At 33.4% G+C, this 21,226-nt stretch overlaps 1 protein-coding gene across 1 annotated transcript in view; it reads left to right on the forward strand.

Moving 5' to 3' along the window:
- LOC127832678 (protein CFAP20DC-like) overlaps nt 1-17,900 on the forward strand; it is a 223,417-nt gene extending 205,517 nt beyond the window's left edge. The window contains exon 19 of the mRNA XM_052358301.1: nt 17,787-17,900. Coding sequence (XP_052214261.1) covers nt 17,787-17,880 — 94 coding nt within the window. The 3' untranslated portion in view covers nt 17,881-17,900. The remainder of the gene's footprint in view (nt 1-17,786) is intronic.
- Nucleotides 17,901-21,226: the final 3,326 nt, after the last annotated feature.

Genomic DNA, 21,226 nt, shown 5'->3' on the forward strand with positions numbered 1-21,226 from the left:
CTATATAGCAATGTCATATTATACATGCATGAGTTGTGCATAGTTTTATGTTTATACTGTCCGCATTAAGAAATATATATATATATGCAATCTTCTTCAATGTCAGATCATTTTTGGTTTTCATCAGATTCATAAAATCAGTTTCTTCTCTGTTTCAACTATATCAAGAAAAAAAGGAAAATGTGTATAATATCTAAGGTCATGTTGTATACCATGATCACCAACTTGTGATTTGAACATCAAAACTTTTTAAATGCTTTTCTGTAGAAGAATTGTATTTTAAGTTTCAACATATTATAACAGTTTTTGGGGTATCCATATAATGGCATGTGAATATGTTTACACCAGTATTGAACACACTATGTCTACACATAATTCTGACCTACAAACCTTAACTTAAAGCCATACAATTGTAGGTGACCTATTCAGACAAATAAAATATTTGCAAAATTGGGCCTGGTTTGTTCTATATTTTCAGAAAAGATATGGCCCCAATTTTCCGCCCCATATGAAAGGATTGGCTTCACCAGTGAATCAAAAAGTTAAAAATACTATTGCATGTCAAATTTTCCAAAATAGCCTTGGTATCTGATTATCGCATTAATATATATTTTTTGCTTGAATTGCCAACTTAGCTTTAGCCTTTAACCAACTTAATTGAGGAGTAAACAGTAAACCCAACTTGTTCACTGATGTAACATTTGAAAATCAACGTATACGACATAAAACCTTTCTCCTGGTTTAGTGATATTGTTTTTGTACCATGCTTTGTTAGACGAATATCAAATGTAGAATAACCATTCCGAAAACCTGATTGCAATTGATCTAATTTGCCAATTTCATCAGACGCCGTGCACAGTCGTGATTTTACAACATTACATTTACCAATGCAATACATCTATAATTTGTCGGTTTCAGTTTAGAACCGCATTTGTGTAAGGGAACACGATTGCATTTGACACACATGTCAGGAAATACTCCTGTATTTAGAATGTGATCAAAAAGCGAGCAAAATACTGGACAAATGGCATTAACTGTGTTTTATATAAATATGAAAAAACTCTGCACCTATACCATCAAACTCCTTCGCCCTTCCCATTTTAATTCATTTATACTTTTCATTATTTCGTCGTGTGTTATAGGGCTATTAACTAAATCATATTCAGGTCAAGCATCTTCTTCAGAAGTTTAATCAAGAGCATATTTTCTCGAAATAATAATCGATTAAAATAATTTAACCAATCACTTGCTGATTTTTGCTGATAACTAGAATGTGAAATAAATGTTGATAACAGCGTGCTTGGCATAGCCTATTTCTCATATTAAGTTGGAAATTATCTTTATTGTATTTACACTAACTTTAAAATTTCCTTGTTCGTTCAGATAAATTTGCAAATCCTCCCTCAGCTTGCGTTATGCTTACGATATTTTAAAATATCACATTTATTATCCCACCATAGTTTATCTTGCCGTACATAAACGTTATGTGGTTTGGTTCTATTATGGACTTTCATGCTGTCTGCAGCAGTTTTATCAAATGGATATTTTTTTGCAGAGCCAGGTTTATATCTACAGTTATTTGATGTACAGTTTCATCCTGGTACATGCTATACATATTTACAAAAGTCTCAAAAAAATGTATACCTAAGCGCATCATTCCATTTAATTTATCAAGTTTAATATTACCTCCAGTGATTGTATTTTGTGTGCAATGAAAACTATGTAAATCAACATTTGTGTTTTTTAAGAAAAGTCATTGAAGCGCAAATAAGGGAAATGTTCAGATTCGACAATGGATAGAATATTCAATTTCGTAACAAATTGAAATGAATCAGTTGAAATAATGTGATAACTAAACTTGCTCCACTTGGTGTAATGTATTTCATCTCACCATCTCGGCCACAACAACGTGAGTTCCAACATTAAAAATCGCGTGATGTATTGTGGTTCTCTCTTATGTAAGTTTGGAAGTGTTTTATAACAATTATATATTTGCGTTTTTTATGAGAATATTCAGCATTTTGTGTTATTGTTCACGTACTGTCTTGTAGTATGTGACTTTCGAATACTCAAAAATAATACGTTGAGCAACGCGTCTATAAACTTTTTTTTTAAGGAAATCCCCAACACTGCAGTTGTTGTTAATGTATTTGTTCATTTTAGTTATTGGTACTCAATGCTTTGTGGCGAACGTAAGTGTTTTTAATAACACACCATCATGTAATGTATTCTGTAAATACAATATGTATTGCAGGAAGTTGACACTTTCTTAACTTATAAACCAGGAATTAGTTGAAACATTTATACTAAATGTATTGATAAGATTGGCAAGAAACTGTTATGTTTATATCATACTGATTTACTTACTTTCTCTTTATGTAGCACACGTACATTAGAGATACTTTATATTTTCGACTTGAATTATAACTGATCAGTTACTAAATCGACCACGGTTCATATTTCTTGGGTCAAGCAATAAGTTATTTAAGTGTCACCTATACAGATGTATTTTGTATCTTTTGTTCATCCCTCTTAAAAGAAGTTGGGGTAAACATTCTCAAAATCACAATTTTTTCCGTCAAATTGCTTTTTGTTTAACACGAAAATGATAAGAAACGACTTAAAAAATCATTAAGATACGCCATGGAGGCCTCTTGCGGATGTGGATGTTTAGTTTCACACATTTTGCATTTGCTTCCACATCAAATTTTAATATTTGTAAACATAAAAGATCCGCAATGGATATTCAATCAGCAGCAATAGTGATAACACTATTTAATCTGATTTTAATCAGATTCAAGTGTGTCGCTTAAAGCTGTTGCCAAATTAAGAGAAGTAAATTGTTAAAGCTGAAATCAATAGTTCAGCATCGAGGTAACCTTGTAAACTTTTAAAAGGGAGTAGTAGTAGTAACTTATTTGCAAATACATGTATTTGATTAAAAGCCTGTTATGAAATGATATACGTCTATGCTCAGTATAATTAAGCTTTTCTCAGATACACTCATACAAAACTTATCCTTTATGCACAATTCATGAACGATGAACGAAGTCTCCATTCTACTCTACGGCTGCGAGACCTGGTGGCTTCACGCGGTCACAAAACGCATTATACATGCATTTGAACATAAATGTCTCCGAAGACTGCTCGGCATCTACAATACGGAGCACAAGACCAACGAATACGTCCGGAACATGACTGCAACACTTGTGGTCCACAAAAGCCCCTACTGGCGACCGTAAAACGACGAAAGCTGGCTTGGTTGCGACACGTCACCAGACACGACTCGTTGTGCAAGACTGTTATCCAGGGAAAGCTAAAGGGAGGTCGACGTCGATGCCGGCAGATGAAAAGCTGGATGAATAATGTAAAAAAGAGGACTTCCCTTCCCATGGATGAATTACTCTCAGCAGCACACAACAGACCTGATTGGAGGAGGATTTTGTATCGTCGTCCCTCATTTCCCAACAACGGCTAAACCGGTCAAGGGATTGATGATCATGATGATTAATCGTAATGTCACTGACGTCACGCTGTCGACAACGCTGTCCAAAAATATTGGCATTTGGTACAAATGGGGAGCGCAACGTTTACGCTAAGATTGGCATAGGACTGCTTACTATCGATACCATCGATGTTTTGTAAATCCCAAGGGTCCCTAATCGTATGCCGAGGTTGAAGGTCGTCGGATGTTCCGCTCGCCTGATTGAGCAAGAAAACGCGTATTCTAACTTAAAGAATCTTTGAAGAAATCACGCTTTTACTGCGAAAACGGTACAAGTGCAGTGGAGGCACCGGGACTGCTGCTTCCGGTGCAGTTTCGCCTTTATGGTGACGTTTTGAAATCGCTTTGCTACTTTATCATACCCGTTCGTAACTGTTTACGTATGAGAACGGAAACATATGTTTAAAATATGTATAGTATCGTTTTCTCGTTCGTGTTTTCGATGGTGAAAAGCCATACGCCGCAGTTAGCTAAACAAGTTCCTATACCTTATTCAACCGCAAAAAAAGAACTGGGTTATTATTGTTTAATACTAAATCGAAATATTTTGCAATAAATACGTTTAATATCCAAAGTACATTTGTACATACACGATGATTTACCTTGATATGTAGTACATTTTGTTTGTTTCAATTAATTTTTAGTAAGAAAATGCCAGTTCCTTATTAGATTTCTATATGAAATAAGGATCTGGTTTAAACCGAATAAGTTATCATTAAATTAAAAAAATACAATACTGCTATAAATATTGTTGGTACCAAACTTACATTTATAATGATTTTCATTGATTTATTGATCCCTTTAGTTCATTTTAATTTATTCGTTAGGTAAGACAATGACAGTTCCTTATTCCTTATTCAAACCGAATAAGGAACAAGGCTATCATTAAGTAAAAGTAAGTAAACATATATTGCAAATAATATGTCTAATAAATAACCTGAAATTACTATAATTCTCATCGATGATTGTGTCTTTTTCCGGGGTCTTTTTTTTATTAATTTAAATTCATTTTTAGTAAGCAAATGCATATTCCTTATTCGATTTGAATAAGAAATAAGGAACTTATTCTTTTTCCTTATTCAGCCGCGACAAAGGAACTGGTGTATAAATAAAAAACAAATATGTTAAAACGAACTAAATCGCATCGTTATATCGCAACAATGTTAAAGAACTGTATAAGTGTTAGGTTTCAGGCCCGGTCCAGGGTTTTGAAAAGAGGGGGGGGCGAATTTTCCTATCAACGATTGTTATGAGCAACGAAGTGGCGAAGGGGGTAGGTGTGGGAGGGGGTGTACCCCTCCTGCAATCGGGGGGGGGGGGTGGTCCTCTCCCTTGACAATTTTGAAAATGAAACATTAAATCCTGCATTCGGGTGACTTTTTATCTGTATTTAGAGACTTACGTTATAGAGCATTTTTATATGAAATTTCACTTTCATTGACCATACTAAGTGACTGATTGACATGAATATGATATAACATACATGTATTCCCCACTACCGTTTTTCAATAACCACCATTTTCGATCAGTCACGAAAATACGTTATTGTATACGGTGTTAAACCCGACACTAGTTTGCGCGCACACTTTGTTTCCATATGCAACAACAAATAAATCAAGCAAATTAAAAGGAAATATTTGACTTTTTTTCAAAACAATTGTTTGTCTGCTACTATGGATAGTACCAGAGGCCTAGCACTGCTCTAAACGTGCTAATAGTGTATTGTTCAACAAACACTGATTAACAAAACTGGGTCTTCTCTAATCTGCTCGAATATTAAACAGGAATCAAAATGGTATAACTGGTTACTTTATTTTTTCAAACTATTTTTAACAAATTAGTTATCTGTTTCTAAACGAATTTCAGAAGCAAAAACACTGACCCTATGGTCTCAAAGTCCTTAACAATGGATTGCAGAACGTTGGAAAAAAGAATTGGACTTATTTGCCCATTATGCTCAAGATCCATCACAGTAAATGAACATTAAACGTTAACGTCCGCCTGACCATATGATTCAACGTTTTAAATTCATTATATCGACTGTTTAAGAGTAGGGCATATTTCCTAGTGTCAAGTTTTACATAATTAAAACATAGTGGAAAGTTCTGTATGTGGAGCAGAACAGATGCCATTAAGTGTTGGTAAACTACAAAAAACTACATTGCTTTGTAGAAATGATTTGTTTTCTTACCATGTATCACAAAAATTATCCTGTCTTGAGCATAGCTGATATTTTTTTTGATGGAAAACCCTTTAAGGGCAACTTATAGTATACATTATTTTTTTACTCGTAAAAAATGTTGGGTGCGAACGCACCCAACGCATCAACCCCCCTGGCTACGGTTATGTGTTTGGACGTTGTGAAGGTAGTAATCAAAGAAGAAAATGCCATTTTGGTTTAAACAAGAAACCATATTCAAGAGCAAAGAAGAAACATGAACATGTATCGTAATACATTAAGTCAATGCATTAGTGCTACTTTGTTTAGATTTATTTTAAAATTCTATGAATTATTTTTCTTACTGCTGACCATTTCAAGTTGCAAGACTATCACAAATAGATTCCATATAATATTACTCCGCAATATTAGAATCAGTAACTGTAATGCGTTTTAGAATTTTAGTTAACAATATAACGATAGAAGCATGTTTCGAAAAAACAAAACTAAATTATTTAAACACGTGGCAGGATAAATGAAATATTGCGTTATTGTGTGTATGTGTGTGTGTGTGTGTGTGTGTGTATGTGTGCGCGCGTACGCGTATTTTCGCGTGTGTGTCATTGCGTGTGTGTGTTTGTTTGCGTGAGTGCGTGTGTTTGTGTGCGTGTATTAGTGTATGAGTGTCGTAAGATACATAAGATTTCACATTTACCATAGCACTACTAATAACATAAGGACAGTTATCATGATAGTAACATAATACATTATTATAAGTCTTCAATATTCATGATAGTCAAAAATTAACATTTTATGAGATACATTACATTTCACATCTACCATAACATTACTAATAATTATAATATGAGAACATTTATCATGATACGAACAGCAAATTATTGTTTATTATTGTTATTATTAGTCTGAAATGTTCATGAAAGTCAAAAAATTAACATACGCAATCCAAATGTTTGGTGCTTATCATTACTTATACATATATTGTAATATTTGAGTGTTTTGTATAATTACGCGTTTAATCTCTGTCATTGAAAAGGTTCTTGCGTTTTTCATATTGGTAATCAAAAATTTACGAAAACGAGATACGCTTAAATCTATAAACTGACGGATGTTCACGATTAAAATTGTAACAAAACTAACAACAAATGGAACACAATTTAAATTTATTTGTCTACAAATATGCTTTGATTAATTGTCAGATTCTCGTGGTAGACAAAGAAACGAAATCAAAACACGTACCGAAAGACTAAGTATGCTTGTGTATTTGCCACATTATCATTCTAAATCATTTTAAATGTATATTAAGGATAAATACGTATGTCTTTCACATTTTCGAAAAGTATCTTAGATCATCAGATATTTTCGATCTAGATTGTATGATAAACGAAAAGTATCTTAGACCAACAGATAAACGAAGAGTATCTTAGATCAACAGATGGGCTCTCTATGTAGTGTCAAGCTAAATATACGAAAAATAAAACACAATTGAATATGCTTAGACTTATCAATCGGTTACTCTCAAAGGAATAAAAGATGAACAACGGTGCATGCATACGTGTTGGTGACTGTATTGCCGTCACATTGTCGATCTAAATACCCAAAATCGAAATATATCTAGATCAACAGACGGAATAAAAGGATAACTAATGGTGCATATATACATGTTGGTTACTGTTGCTTCAGAAAAATGTGTAAAAGAATTGTTAGTCTGCAACATATCTCTATCAACAGACGGAGTAAAAGGATAACTAACGGTACATATATACATGTTGGTAACTGTATTTTCGCCTCATTGTCGATCTAAATATCCAAAAACGAAATATATCTAGATCAACAGACGGAATAAAACGATAACTGACGGTGCATATATTCGTGTTGATAGCTGTTTTTACGGGAAAATTTGTAAACAAAACACAACAACGTATGTCGGTCACATTGTCCATCTAAATATCCTAATTTGCTTGTGTCAAATAAACACATTCATAATTTGGAATGAGTTCCGGTTGAGAAATTTCGTTCGTTTTTTTCATTAACAATTACGTATGAATAAAAGGAAAAACAAACATATACAGTTTTCGTTATCAGAAAAAAAGACAAGAAAAAGGAACTGTCATTGTATAGAAAAATTGACATAAATGACCAATATTTACATGTAATATATACTAGTAGTGTCTGTTCAGAGGCAAAGTGTACATGAATAAGTTTGCAAGTCTGTCGTTTACTTTACGTTTATGTTAAACAGTTATATTCATAAGAAGGTATTAATAGCATGTCACATTTGTTAGTAGACTGCTTTTTTTAACAAGCAGAATGTACATAGTAGTTCGTTTGTTTGTCGTTTATTTTATGCGTATGTTAATTATACATTCCTAATAAGGTATAAGTTAACATTGAAATGTTTTCTTCGTTTTTCATAAACAATTTTGTATGAAAAAAAGATGACCAAGCAACAACAAAAAAACAACAGTCTTTTTGTTTGGTAGAGTAAGAGGAGAACATAAGGACCTTTTTACATGTACAGAAACATAATTTCGGTGAACTGTTAAGTAATTAATCGCTGCACTGCAAATGCAGCGTGTGTGTGTATGTGTGTGTGTGCGTGCGCATGTGTGTGTGCGTGTGTGTGCGCGCGCGCGCGTGCGTGTGTCTGTGTGTGTGTGTGTGTGTGTGTGTGTGTGTGTGTGTGTGTGTGTGTGTGTGTGTGTGTGTGTGTGTGTGTGTGTGTGTGTGTGTGTGTGTGTGTGTGTGTGTGTGTGTGTGTGTGTGTGTGTGTGTGTGTGTGTGTGTGAGTGTGTGTGTGTGTGTGTGTGTGTGTGTGTGTGTGTGTGTGTGTGTGTGTGTGTGTGTGTGTGTGTGTGTGTGTGTATGCGTGTGCGTTTGCGTGTGTGCGTGCGTGCGTGCGTGCGTGAGTGCGTGCGTGCGTGCGTGCGTGCGTGCGTGCGTGCGTGCGTGCGTGCGTGCGTGCGTGCGTGCGTGCGTGCGTGCGTGTGTGTGTGTGTGTGTGTGTGTGTGTGTGTGTGTGTGTGTGTGTGTGTGTGTGTGTGTGTGTGTGTGTGTGTGTGTGTGTGTGTGTGTGTGTGTGTGTGTGTGTGTGTGTGTGTGTGTGTGTGTGTGTGCATGAATATATCCGACTCGTCTCCGAAAGGCTTACTAGGCTCGGAAATTTTCTTCAATTCGTCGGATAAAGTATACAGAGGCACTTACTAAATATTCTCTCTATATACACAAAATCCGGACCATTACCGACAAAGGTTATTTGGTCGGGCTGGGATTCGAACCGACGATCCATGGATCCAATTTAACTAAATGTCGCATAGTTCGTCGAGACACAATACACGATAAACGTGATGGCTTTGTGATGTTTTGAGAAAAAGAAATAGACATTTATCAGTACCTTACAGTCTTCCGATAATCTATAGGGACAGTTTTCTAATCGGCACAGAACCTTAAGCCGTTTAGATGTCAAATATCGATCCTATAACCTTCGTTTTGATTCTGAAAGAGGTCCTGTATGGTTTTTTGTTGTGAGCATCTGATTTCTTTCAATATGGTCAAATATGTATATGTTTCAAAGTAGTTCTGGTTATTTGAACTGTATAAAAAAGTATTCGTGCTATCTGGTTGTGTAGTCCCAATAACCATTTTCGGCACGATTTTCCGCGTATTGAGTTCTTTATACACATTTATAACTTGTATTAAGGTTGTTCAGTGTTTATTCAGAAAACATCAATTAAAATAAAATTTCACGTCATTAAACTGAAAAAGCGCCCTTTTCGCAAACTTTAATTTGTGTAGGAAAACAAGCTTACCGGACCAGACACTTAGAGTTTTAAACTTAAGTCATAGTAAACACTTGCAGGCTCCGTATTGACATTGCACATTGTAATTGTTTACAACGTGTAATTACGTTGATACAGAAAACTGTTTATTTTTTGTTCATCGCATCATGCATCAGGTGCTGTGTGCTTATTATTATATTTATTTTTAAACTTACAGTACACAGAACAAAGTACTTACATTATAACTATCAATCCTCTCCTTTATCGAATAGCACTTATATTTGATTCTAGATTCACAGCACGCGAGGCGGAGATCTGAGATATTTTCCGGTTCGTCGTATAAAATGCTCTTCAAATTTAGTTTCAACAAGGAAGAATATATGCGCTCAATTTCCTGTTAAAATGAATATCAACATTTATTTTCGTTTTTCAGACGTTTCTCATGTGCGTCTTATAGGGTTTTAAGTACTTGGATTTTCGTTTCATACATGCTTACACTAGTTACTTGACATGACATTTATGTAAATTCTCAACAAATGACAACATCAAATTAAATTATTAGTAATTCTTTTCATGGACAAATGCGATATTTATTCTAAAGTAGATCTATTCTATTTTCAGAGACAAATCTAATTTTTTTTATCGAATGCAGTCAGATGTTCTCTTGGAATTTTTAGTATTCGTAAAACAGGCAGCGATTCCGCGAAATTTGGTAATACGTGACGATATTTTCACGTTTATAGTTAATGCATTTATTCTAATTTAGCCGGATTATTTGCATTTCACTGCTTCATGATAGTGTTTAAAAACCATGTTTTCAAAAGATTGAGTGTTACTAGACAGATAATAGATTGACCTTGTGCTGCAGTCTGTGTGGTTGTACACATGTACAATAAAGTGTTTGCCAGTAGGCGTTATGCACACAAGATCCGAAGAAGACTATACTTACTATTTCAATTGGTTTATCGAGCATGATATGAATATACGGAAGATTAAATATCCGTTTTATGGTTGAAGAAGGACAAATATTTTAGTTCTTTACACACTTTATATTAGACATTCTCAAACGACACGCATAGAATAGAAGTTGTATATTACTTATTTAAAATCAATGTGTAATAAACAGATATTGACAATATAACAATAACAAGCTCGTGATTAAATGACAGTGTGCCTCAGAAATGCAGAATCTATTTTAAATTTTACTAGAAGGAATAATATACAACTAAAAAATAATATATATTTTAATTGTAAATACCATCGACATGATTATGTATACATGATGTAATTTCACATTTTTAAACGACATTATTCACTGTCCTCAAGGACAAGTAAAGGAGGGGCGGCAATTCAATGAACATTGCTAAAATCTCTCTTTACAACTTGTCGTTCCTCTTGTTGGCGTAGTTTTTTGCCCACCAGACACGTTATTTTGTAGAGATTCATGTGTGATGTTTCAGCAAATAACTTTCTCTCTCGTTTAAAGGAAATCAGTACTGCAACCAAATTACTTTACCGATCATCCATGCGTTGTGTCTAAATACGATATATACAATGAGTTAATTACATTTATTAGATAACAATAACTACAGTATTCCTTCAAGCCTATAAATTCCGCACAAACAAATTCAAATTAAATGTCTAAATTAAGAAAACACTAAATGCTTAACAAAAAGTTGATTTCTGTATGCTGATGTTCAATTGCTGGCAAAACATATTTGATAAATTTATAATTATATGATAACGTAATTTGGCGCTTCTGTCAATATAAACACAGAAAACATAAAGATGAAATAATCGTCATTTTGAACAGGTTTTGTGCGCTTATGGACACGTTAGTTACTCCATTTTTATGATTATTGACCAGTTTTCCTTAATTGCACTCAGCAGTAAAAAGGATACGTTTTGAACAATTTTTTACTGGTTCAATAAGCGCAAATTTACGCGCAGACACATGAATAAGCTGAAGTATGAAGTAAAATTAAAAGACATAAAATCCTAGAAAATCATTTATCAAATTCATTATTATGGAATACAAGATTAAGATATTTTGAACACATATTTACAGACAACAATAAAGCGATATAAAAACAATCGACACAATTTAATAAGTACACCAAACAGAAAATGAAGGGGTTTTGAAATATAATTGTATTTAATATAAAACATAGGTATTTATATTAGCACATGCAAAAGAACTTAATTTATGCAAAATATATAATGCATTATAATTCTTTCATAAAAATTACGAGTATGTACATTATATATTATCAATAAAACAACTAAAAAAACAAATGCATGCATGCAACAAATTACTTTTATGAAAATTCTCAGTCTTCATCAATAAATGTTATCCTAGAAATCCATTCCAATGACGACAATTTAAACTGGTGTTGTTATGTTTCAATAGCTTTGTTTAGTTTGCATTAAATATTCGTTATTATTATCAGATAAATATAATAAATGCAATAAATTATTATCATGAAACTGAAAAGATTTAACATATGAATTGGAACAATCAATGTTAATAATGAAATGACGACAAAGAAAACATATTGTAATGCAATAGCTACTTTTTGTTTTGCCTGAAGATAAAAGTATGAAACATGAAACCGTAATGATTGCATTTTCGTATCACATTTTCCCTTAAATACACAAACCAAACACAAACACAAATCAATTTTATGAATGTTTGACTTAACACTTAAAACAAGTTCACAAACAAGATCACGCATGCATTCAACTTCTTAAATACATTCACATTGTGTGTATTTAAAATCGACGTCAAAATAATATTTATAGACATATAAGGTTAAATTCTGAAATTGTGAAATTGTATAATAGCATGATCGATATAATCTTGAACAAATTATATTGTTTATACATTGCTTACTCAACTACATTAAAAAAATTGCTCCATTGAACAAAGCAGACTGCTAAACTATAATCAAATTATTTTAATTAAATCAGTATGTTTAAGTTAACCATCTGTTAATTTATTTATGTGTGACAGAAAATGACAATTAATTCCTTTAAATGATTCAAACGGATGAATTATCAACTATGTTTTTTTGCCTTTTTACCAAGAGATAATCAAGTTTCTTTGTATTAATGTTGAACTGTTGTGGGTAATTTTGTTGTTGCAACGTTGTTCAATTTGATAGAATCTGTTATAAGTACATTGTTTTCTGCTTATAAGGTGGTTTTCTATAATAAAAATAGTATTAGAAACAAGAATTTCGATTCTGAATTTCTTGAGATTAAGCCTTTAATTGCTATATTAAGAATAGTTAACCAATTCAACTCGCTGAAACAGACGTGTAACATTGCTTTATAGCTATTGCAATATTATTGTTATGCATTAACTAGTCAACTGTAAACGATAACGCAAGTCCATCATCCTCAGTACAAGCGGAAGTCTTACAAATTGATTCGTTGACGATACAGGTATGTCACTGACTCACACGCAAGTAACGACAAAAAGTATCAGATGCAAAACAACTCTAATTAACACATTATTCTGTGACATACTATTATATCTTTTTTAGACATTCTGCAAAACACACACACCGGACAATATGATATGTTAACATGCATGTGCTCGTCTGCCGATCCAGTGCTTGACTTGTCCGTGCTTTCTAAAGGCGTTGATGTGGTCGTGTGACTCTGAATTACATGTTTATTTTATATATCATAATCTTCTGACTGAAAAAACGTACACTATATAACATGAACAGTTCATGTTGTAAATAGACAACACTAATAACACCATACTTACAAATGTTATAAACAATTCTAGGTTCTAGTTATTAACATAATACATTTGTATTATATTTGATCGGTATGGATTATTACATCAATTACCCTTACAATAATAGTTATTTAGGAATACAATGGATTTCTAACAACTAGCCCTATCTCGACAAATCGATGTATACATTCCGCTTTTGGACGTCTCCCTAGTGATCAGAGTAGCATAATATGTTGATGGTATATGAAATCATGTTATTTGTTTTACCAAAGTTTCAATGGGCTTGAAAGCATTTCCCTTCAATGGATCTATTTAAAGAATAACCAATGATCGTGCTATAAACCGACATATCTCATTACATCGAAGATCGTAATCTAATTTTGTCGTAGAAATTAAAACAAAATATATTTTTTTATTAATGGAAGTAATACACAAATATTTTGAACAAAAGACCTATTCGTTTTTATGTTATTTTCATTGTTTGCTATTTTAATTCAAGGGGTAAGTGTAAGGTCTTAAATGCGATACATTAACCATTTAGTGTGCATTGTTGCACAGCGTCACCTTAAACTGTCACATTCACACTCTGGGCATTGTTCTATGTCAAACGAAATGTCAATGCGAATGGCATTGTTGTCATATGCCTTGATCTTCTATTCGCCGTTCATGTCATAACTTCCGATTTCTATGGTTTAGTTGAGACTACGTTTTGTTTGTATACAACTTTGACCACAGTTAAACTGAACTAAGCAAAATCTTAATTAATGATGTATGTGGACATCATTGGTAGTAGTAAAAACTATCTATATGTATAATCATTTACATGTTTATTTTAAGAAATGGTTACACATGGTACATTGTAAATACAAGTACCATTTCAGCTTTTGAACAAACACAATTCTCATCACAGTATGTACTAGTAATTACGAAATGTATAAACAAACACAAACAACGAACCTGTATCACATTAAAATCGGAATGGTTGCCCAAATCGATTCCGTGCTCGAGTTTGATTATAAGACCCAACATAACTTGTCGAAATACCTGTCAAATAGTAACGCCCCCAGTCCATATAGTTGTGCAGAGTTTATTAATGACACCAAGAAGATTTTGCCAAATGGTTTCGAACATCAGTCTATGTTCCAGCTTTTTAAGCGCATTAAATACCTTAAATTATAACAGAATGGACTTGACCTCGTTTACTGTCTCCCACACGTTAGTATACACCCTCATAGGATTGAAAGGACCTCATGCTAAGAATGGGTTCCTTATTTGGAAATAATACAGAAATTATCCTAACCCTAACCGACCTTCGAGTTAGGCACTTATCCTATTTATAGAACACTATCCTATTTATAGAACACATGATATTTGTTGTGTAATTCTGTTTTGAATTGATGTCAAAAACACAACAACGCATTCTAAGTTGTGGTATATTTTCTAAATGGGATGATAAGGAGATCTTTACAAACCCATCCCCTATAGTAAGAATTTCTCAAGCCTAAGCAGGTAAAATAAGTTAAAAATGTGCAACAAATTAATCAGTTTTTAATTCAATATTCAAGAATTTCTGAGCTTCGTCTACAAATTTATTTCAAGAGATAAGGCGTCTGTCATTCATTTTGTACGTGTTTATAAATTTTATGTAATTTGATTTAATTACCAGCACCGGGCAGCTGTCACTATAATTTGCAATGTTTTTAAAATGTTGAGTTGTCATGTTATATTATCCCTCGCCGTCCGTCCGTCATTTGGTCCGTCTGTCTGCCACAAATTGTTCAGGGCTATATCTAAGAACATTTACAAGATATCAACATGAAACTTCATGGGTTTATAGACATCAATAAGGAGATGTGCCGTGCACAAGAACCATAACCCTTCATTTTTTAAATTAAGAGTTATTGCCCTTTGTGTATTTTATATTATGTAACTTTTCATGGCCATATCTTAGACACCATGCAAGATTTCAACATGAAAATTCATGGGTGTCAATAAGGAGAAATTGCTTTTCACAAGAACCATTACCGGACATTTTCTAAAATAAGAGTTATTGCCTTTTTTGTTATATAATTTTTCAGAGCTATATCTCAGATATGCTGCAATATTTCAACATGAAACTTTAGGGATGTATAGATATCAATGAAGAAAATTTCAATGCATAAGAACAATTACCCTTCACTTATTTTGTGTGTGTGGATTATACTGTTTATCAAGGGAATTGCATACATCCATAAATACAATTTATTTGGTTGGGGATATCAATTCAACGATTTATGTTAAACCAAATGTTCATTTAACAAAACCATATGTTTTGTATATTTGTTTTCTTGCACATTGTTTCTTTGTCCTTACCAGGTACGTTGCCGTTTAAAAACTCTTATCTTTTTTCTCATTTGCTTTCTCTCAAAAACTTTGTTTCATTTGTTTCAAAATATCGTATAATTTGTATTTCCTTTACCCGAAGAAACCATATTTTTCCCACTTGTTTTCTTTCGGAAATCCTACCGATTTCCACTCTTTTTTATTCAGAAATCATATGACTCCCCAAAATACAAGTACGATAATGAGCTGACTGATTCTCAAGAGATGGAAATGTAAGCCGCCATTCAGGGAGCAAGAAGTGTGGACTTTGAAACCACAAACATCATGTCTCCTCGGGCAAACCATGCAACAAATAACAAACCGACTTATGTTATCAGTGACACTGGAGGGTTAAACAAAGGGAAAGCTTTCCAGAAGGTAACCGGCCCAGAAGGTCATATGACCCAAAGGTCAAACGAAAGGTCAAGGTCGAGGGCTAGCAGGGAGACTGGGACTGAGTCCCCCACCATGATAAGCGATCATGACACCAGCTTCAGCACTTGGAAACCTGTGAGTACCACTTGTAAAATTACCTAATAGACAAACATGGAATAATATCTCTCTGCCTTTCTGTTCATCCAAGACCGTTTTTCCAGTAAATATATGATAGAGTTTGCAACACATGTCCTATAATTAACACCTGAAGTAGAAATAATGAACTCATATACGTTCAATCAACTGACCTGTACTTATTGGTCGATTCATAGCATTATAGCAATGTTGTTCATACTGTATGAACTACACTGTCATTTAAATACATGCATATTTAAAATATTTCGTTAAATGCTGTTTTCAAACCTCATGGCAATGTTCAACTTAAAATTGTGTATTTAATATTTAACTGGCAATTTGGCAGTACATGTCTTTATTTATATGCCTGTTTTACTTACATGTTATTTTGAGCATAATTATTGTAATCTTGATGCATTCTTTATATTTTTGTCAGTCACCATTGTGACTGTTTTACATTCATGTTCTATTGATAGCACAATAATTGTAATTTTGATGTATTGTTTATTTTTTGGCAGCCAATGTCACATCAGAAGGGAAGCCTTCATCCTGCGATGTTCATGGACAGTGCAGATACCTATAACTCAAGGTCAATGTTCATGGACAGTTCAGATACCTATAACTCAAGGTCAGTTTTCATAGACAGTTCGGATACTTATAACTCAATGTATGTTTTCATAGACAGTTCAGATACCTATAACTCAAGGTCAGTTTTCATGGACAGTTCAGAAACCTATAACTCAAGGTCAGTTTTCATGGACAGTTCAGATACGTATAACTCAATGTCAGTTTTTATGGACAGTTCAGAAACATATTACTCAAGGTCAGTTTTCATAGACAGTTCAGATACCTATTACTCAAGGTCAGTGTTCATGAACAGTTCAGATACCTATAACTCAAGGTCAGTTTTCATAGACAGTTCAGATACCTATAACTCAAGGTCAGTTTTCATAGACAGTTCGGATACTTATAACTCAAGGTCTGTTTTCATAGACAGTTCAGATACCTATAACTCAAGGTCAGTTTTCATTGACAGTTCAGAAACCTATAGCTTAAGGTAAGTTTTCATGGACAGTTCAGATACCTATAACTCGAGGTCAGTTTTCATAGAAAGTTCAGATACCTGTAACTCAAGGTCAGTTTTCATGGACAGTTCAAATACCTATAACTCAAGGCGAGTGCCTGTGGGTCTTTTCTGCTTGGCTGTGAAATGGCTAATGGAGATTAAATGATGTACATTTAAACAGTGGTGATGTCATTACTGTGAAACATAGTTTAAATATGCCAATTAACAATTTCCGTCTAGGTAGTCTGAAGACGTGTCCTGATGGTTAATATAGGTTTCTTAATAAGTTTTGTGGAAGCATGAAAACGTGCTCGATTAGTCCTACATTCATTGTTTTTGTTAAGAACTTCGTGGTCTATTTTATGCCATGAAAGTTGTAACAAATTGTAAATGTATATAATTGTCATTCTTTATTTTGGAACAACACTGCATACTTAAGGATAAATTAAAATCAAAGCTACCAGAACTATGAATGTGTACCACATATTTAGAAACAAATATGTTGACCATGGTTGCCCACCCACGTTCTTACAAATTGTTTGCACTGAATGGAATTCAGCTCGGACCTACAAGTCAATGGCCCGCTAACCTATGTAGTGAGGGCGCACTTATTGGTACGATGCTCAATGTTTTTTCAGAGAGTTCAGCGGTGTGTGCAGTCCACCTGTACCACTGAGAGGAGCACCAGGCTCCAACTCTCTGGATGACATCTCCTCACTTAGCAACCCGTAACCGAAGAAACCAATCACAGGTACATTCACCTATATGTAAGAGTGTGTGTGTACAAACTGTCATATCAAATGTTTACTGTCAGTCCCTCCATCGGTACAGCCTTGCCATTCCGCACAATATCTTGACAACCCATTGAACTACAAGCAGGCCAATTGGGAAGATGGTAAGGAATATGCCTTTTGATTTTGAGGTTAACATGTCAAAGGTCAAGGCAAAAGGAACATATAACATGAACGTGTATAGTTACAACTGTTAGCTCTTGTTTAAACCCATGCTGATATTCCCTAACTATGCCTCTTTATCTGTTGTAGGATTATATCACATATCGTTACTATTAATAGTAACAAAATGACGTCGCGAGCGGACCGTTATTCGTATCTAGCGGGCCAATATAAATAATATCAGCCCGCTTAACCGGGCCGAGAGAATCGAACATAATTATAATGACACGTAGCACACAATTTGGATAATACAAATATCGATTGAAACTGAAACTCATATGTACATTAGATCTAAATTGATGCCTCTATTTTTTTATTTAACAAGATTCGTCAAACACTGTGAAACAGCAACATTTATAGAAAAAGACACAAATACCTCGATGAAAACTTAAATCCGGTTCTTAAAATAATAAGATAGCAAAGATTTGTTATTCAATTTCCTATTATTCCATCCGTTTATCGTCTTTGATTTTAAATCACAAATCGAATGCTTAACACTGTCACCAGAAACACGTAAATTCGAAGCGATTATAATAACTTTATTTATATAGAAGCTTCCAATTATGCATGACAAACACAAAATCCGAAATACGTTTTGGAATCGTTGGATGCTTAAAGAATAATTACCTGTTAAAGAAAACAATCCACCTCTGAATTGTTGTCATAAAATTCTGAGATTCTAGGTAGTTTCGTCATTGAAATTACGTCACATGAGGTATGTCATAAATTGCGTAATCAATTGAATGAAAATAAAAGTACGGAAGGCTGGTTCTGTTTAAATTTTAGTGAAGGACCAAAATAGTATGATATGTGATATAAGCGATAACACACGGCAGAGCTGGGCCGGACGTCTAAAATCGGCCCTAGCCTTATAATGGCCCTCGGCCACAAGCCTTCGGGCCATTATGTCGGCAGCGGGCCGATTATAGACGTCCGGCCCAGCTCTGCCGTGTGTTATTGTCTAAGTTCATACACACATTTCGTAACTTAAGATTTTGCTAACTAAAATCTTATTTAATGTAATATCTACAATACATAACGAAGTCAATAATGGTTAAATAATATATTCCTTTAAACATAGCAAATTTAATTTCAGATACTATCATTATTGAATTTCCAATTCAAACAAGAAGTATGTCAATCAAAAAGATAATTTGACCATACATACAATGTTAGTTATGACAATAATAATTCAAAAAGAAGTATTTCCTAAAATATTTATACAAAAACATCCACAGACTAAACTTTTATTAACAATTAAACATTTGAATTCAATATTAAAATAAGCCCATGCAAACTGTATGATACTTGTCAGGTTTTTGAAAATTGTCTATGGATTAATATTTAGTCGTCTTTGATAAAATTAGTGTTGTAAGATTGAATGAGATATATGCATTTCGTACTAAGCAAGTTTTCTGTATAGAGATCATCAAAAAACAATTATAATGGTGATAAATATCTAATACTTTTTTCTTATTGGCATTTAACTTGGTCATAATTCAATGCCAAACACCAATTTAAAATCTATATGGATCTATGTATATGCAAAATATTTCACCCTTAGTGCAATGGTATTTTAACTTTTTGTGAACACATCTAACACTCAGAGAAAATATTCAATTGATGTTATCTATAACATGTTTTCTATTTCCAGGAGAGTCAGCAAAGGATACTGATGATGAAGAAGAGCTCGACTTACTGTATGACTCTGAGATTAATACAAAAATACAAATACTATGAGCTGAGCTTTACGATTCTACCACAGCTTATGATGTGCATTGAAACTGCTAGTTTAAATTTAAATATTCATTATGATTTTACTTCAATAAGCTTGTCCGTACCTTATTAATACTATTCATGGATATAAATATAACATTGATAGACATGTGTGTTTAAATTCTAGTATTGTGCAACGTTTATTTTTCAAGAGAAAAGCATCATGTTAATAATCACAAAATCATAACAAACTAGGACCGAACGATTTCATTTTATAATTGCGCGAGTTTAACAATCTTTAAAACATGTGTTTTGATCTAATGGCCTTAAAGAGTTGTGCGAATGAGCAAAGCACATTGCCAAAATATGTATGCATTATTTTGATTACATAATTATATAGCAGAAAAAAGACTATCCCAACTACAAAAAGATTCAGACTAACCCATTACCATGTTGTTTTTGCAGTTTAAACACAGCAACAATCAAGTGACTTTTCATTAGATTGAACAGTTGTGGGCACTTGCGTTGTTTAAGTGTTGTTTTAGTGAATACGATCATTTTGAAGATTGTTTTCCTCTTAAAGAAAAGAGAAGATTGTGACAAGTTTACCATTAAGTTGAACAACATAGATTTAAAATGTGGTCGACTGCTCTCAAACAGATGTAAAACAGTGTAAATCAACACTATTTGCTAGTGGCCACTTGAAACCAAATGTTTTGACACACTCTTGCCATACTGTTTGATTCAAACTGAGATAAAACTAAGGTCGAGAGGTTCGTTTTACAGAAGAAAGTTGCTGATGTGGATATTTTACTCCACTGTTGTAAAGCGAAATTGCTGTTGACACTTGACAGTTGCCACTCGCGCTGCTTTTAGTCCATGATCACATGTGATATAAAACCCATTGTATGCAATAAGTTTGGCACATTTTATTGTTCGCACCTGTGATAGTGTTTGTGCTTGTGTATTTATTGTGTACATGTGTTTGAATACAATTCATGTATTTGATATTCAATGGACAATGTTAAGTGTGAAAAAATACGAAAAATAAATGATCATGAACTACAAGCACTATAAGCTTTGTTGGTTTTTCATGCTGTAAAATTTCCATTGGCAGAACATTAATTATGTTGAGTACTTGAATAAAAAATATTTCCTTACACATCAAATATTGCATACATATTCTAGATATAATCATATGCATATAACACTTATAAATAACCTATAACAAAATACATACATTTTTACACTCTTATAGAGTTTATATTTACAGCATAATTCCACCATTTTTCAAGTAAGCCCAAATCATAATGTAGGTAAACGGGCTCTTAAATGTTTGTATGTATCCATTTAACAACGTTATATTCTCAATTACCACGTATTGAAATAGTTTAGCAATATACATAAGC

Source organism: Dreissena polymorpha, chromosome 5, assembly GCF_020536995.1.
Source record: "Dreissena polymorpha isolate Duluth1 chromosome 5, UMN_Dpol_1.0, whole genome shotgun sequence".
Lineage (NCBI taxonomy): Eukaryota > Metazoa > Mollusca > Bivalvia > Myida > Dreissenidae > Dreissena > Dreissena polymorpha.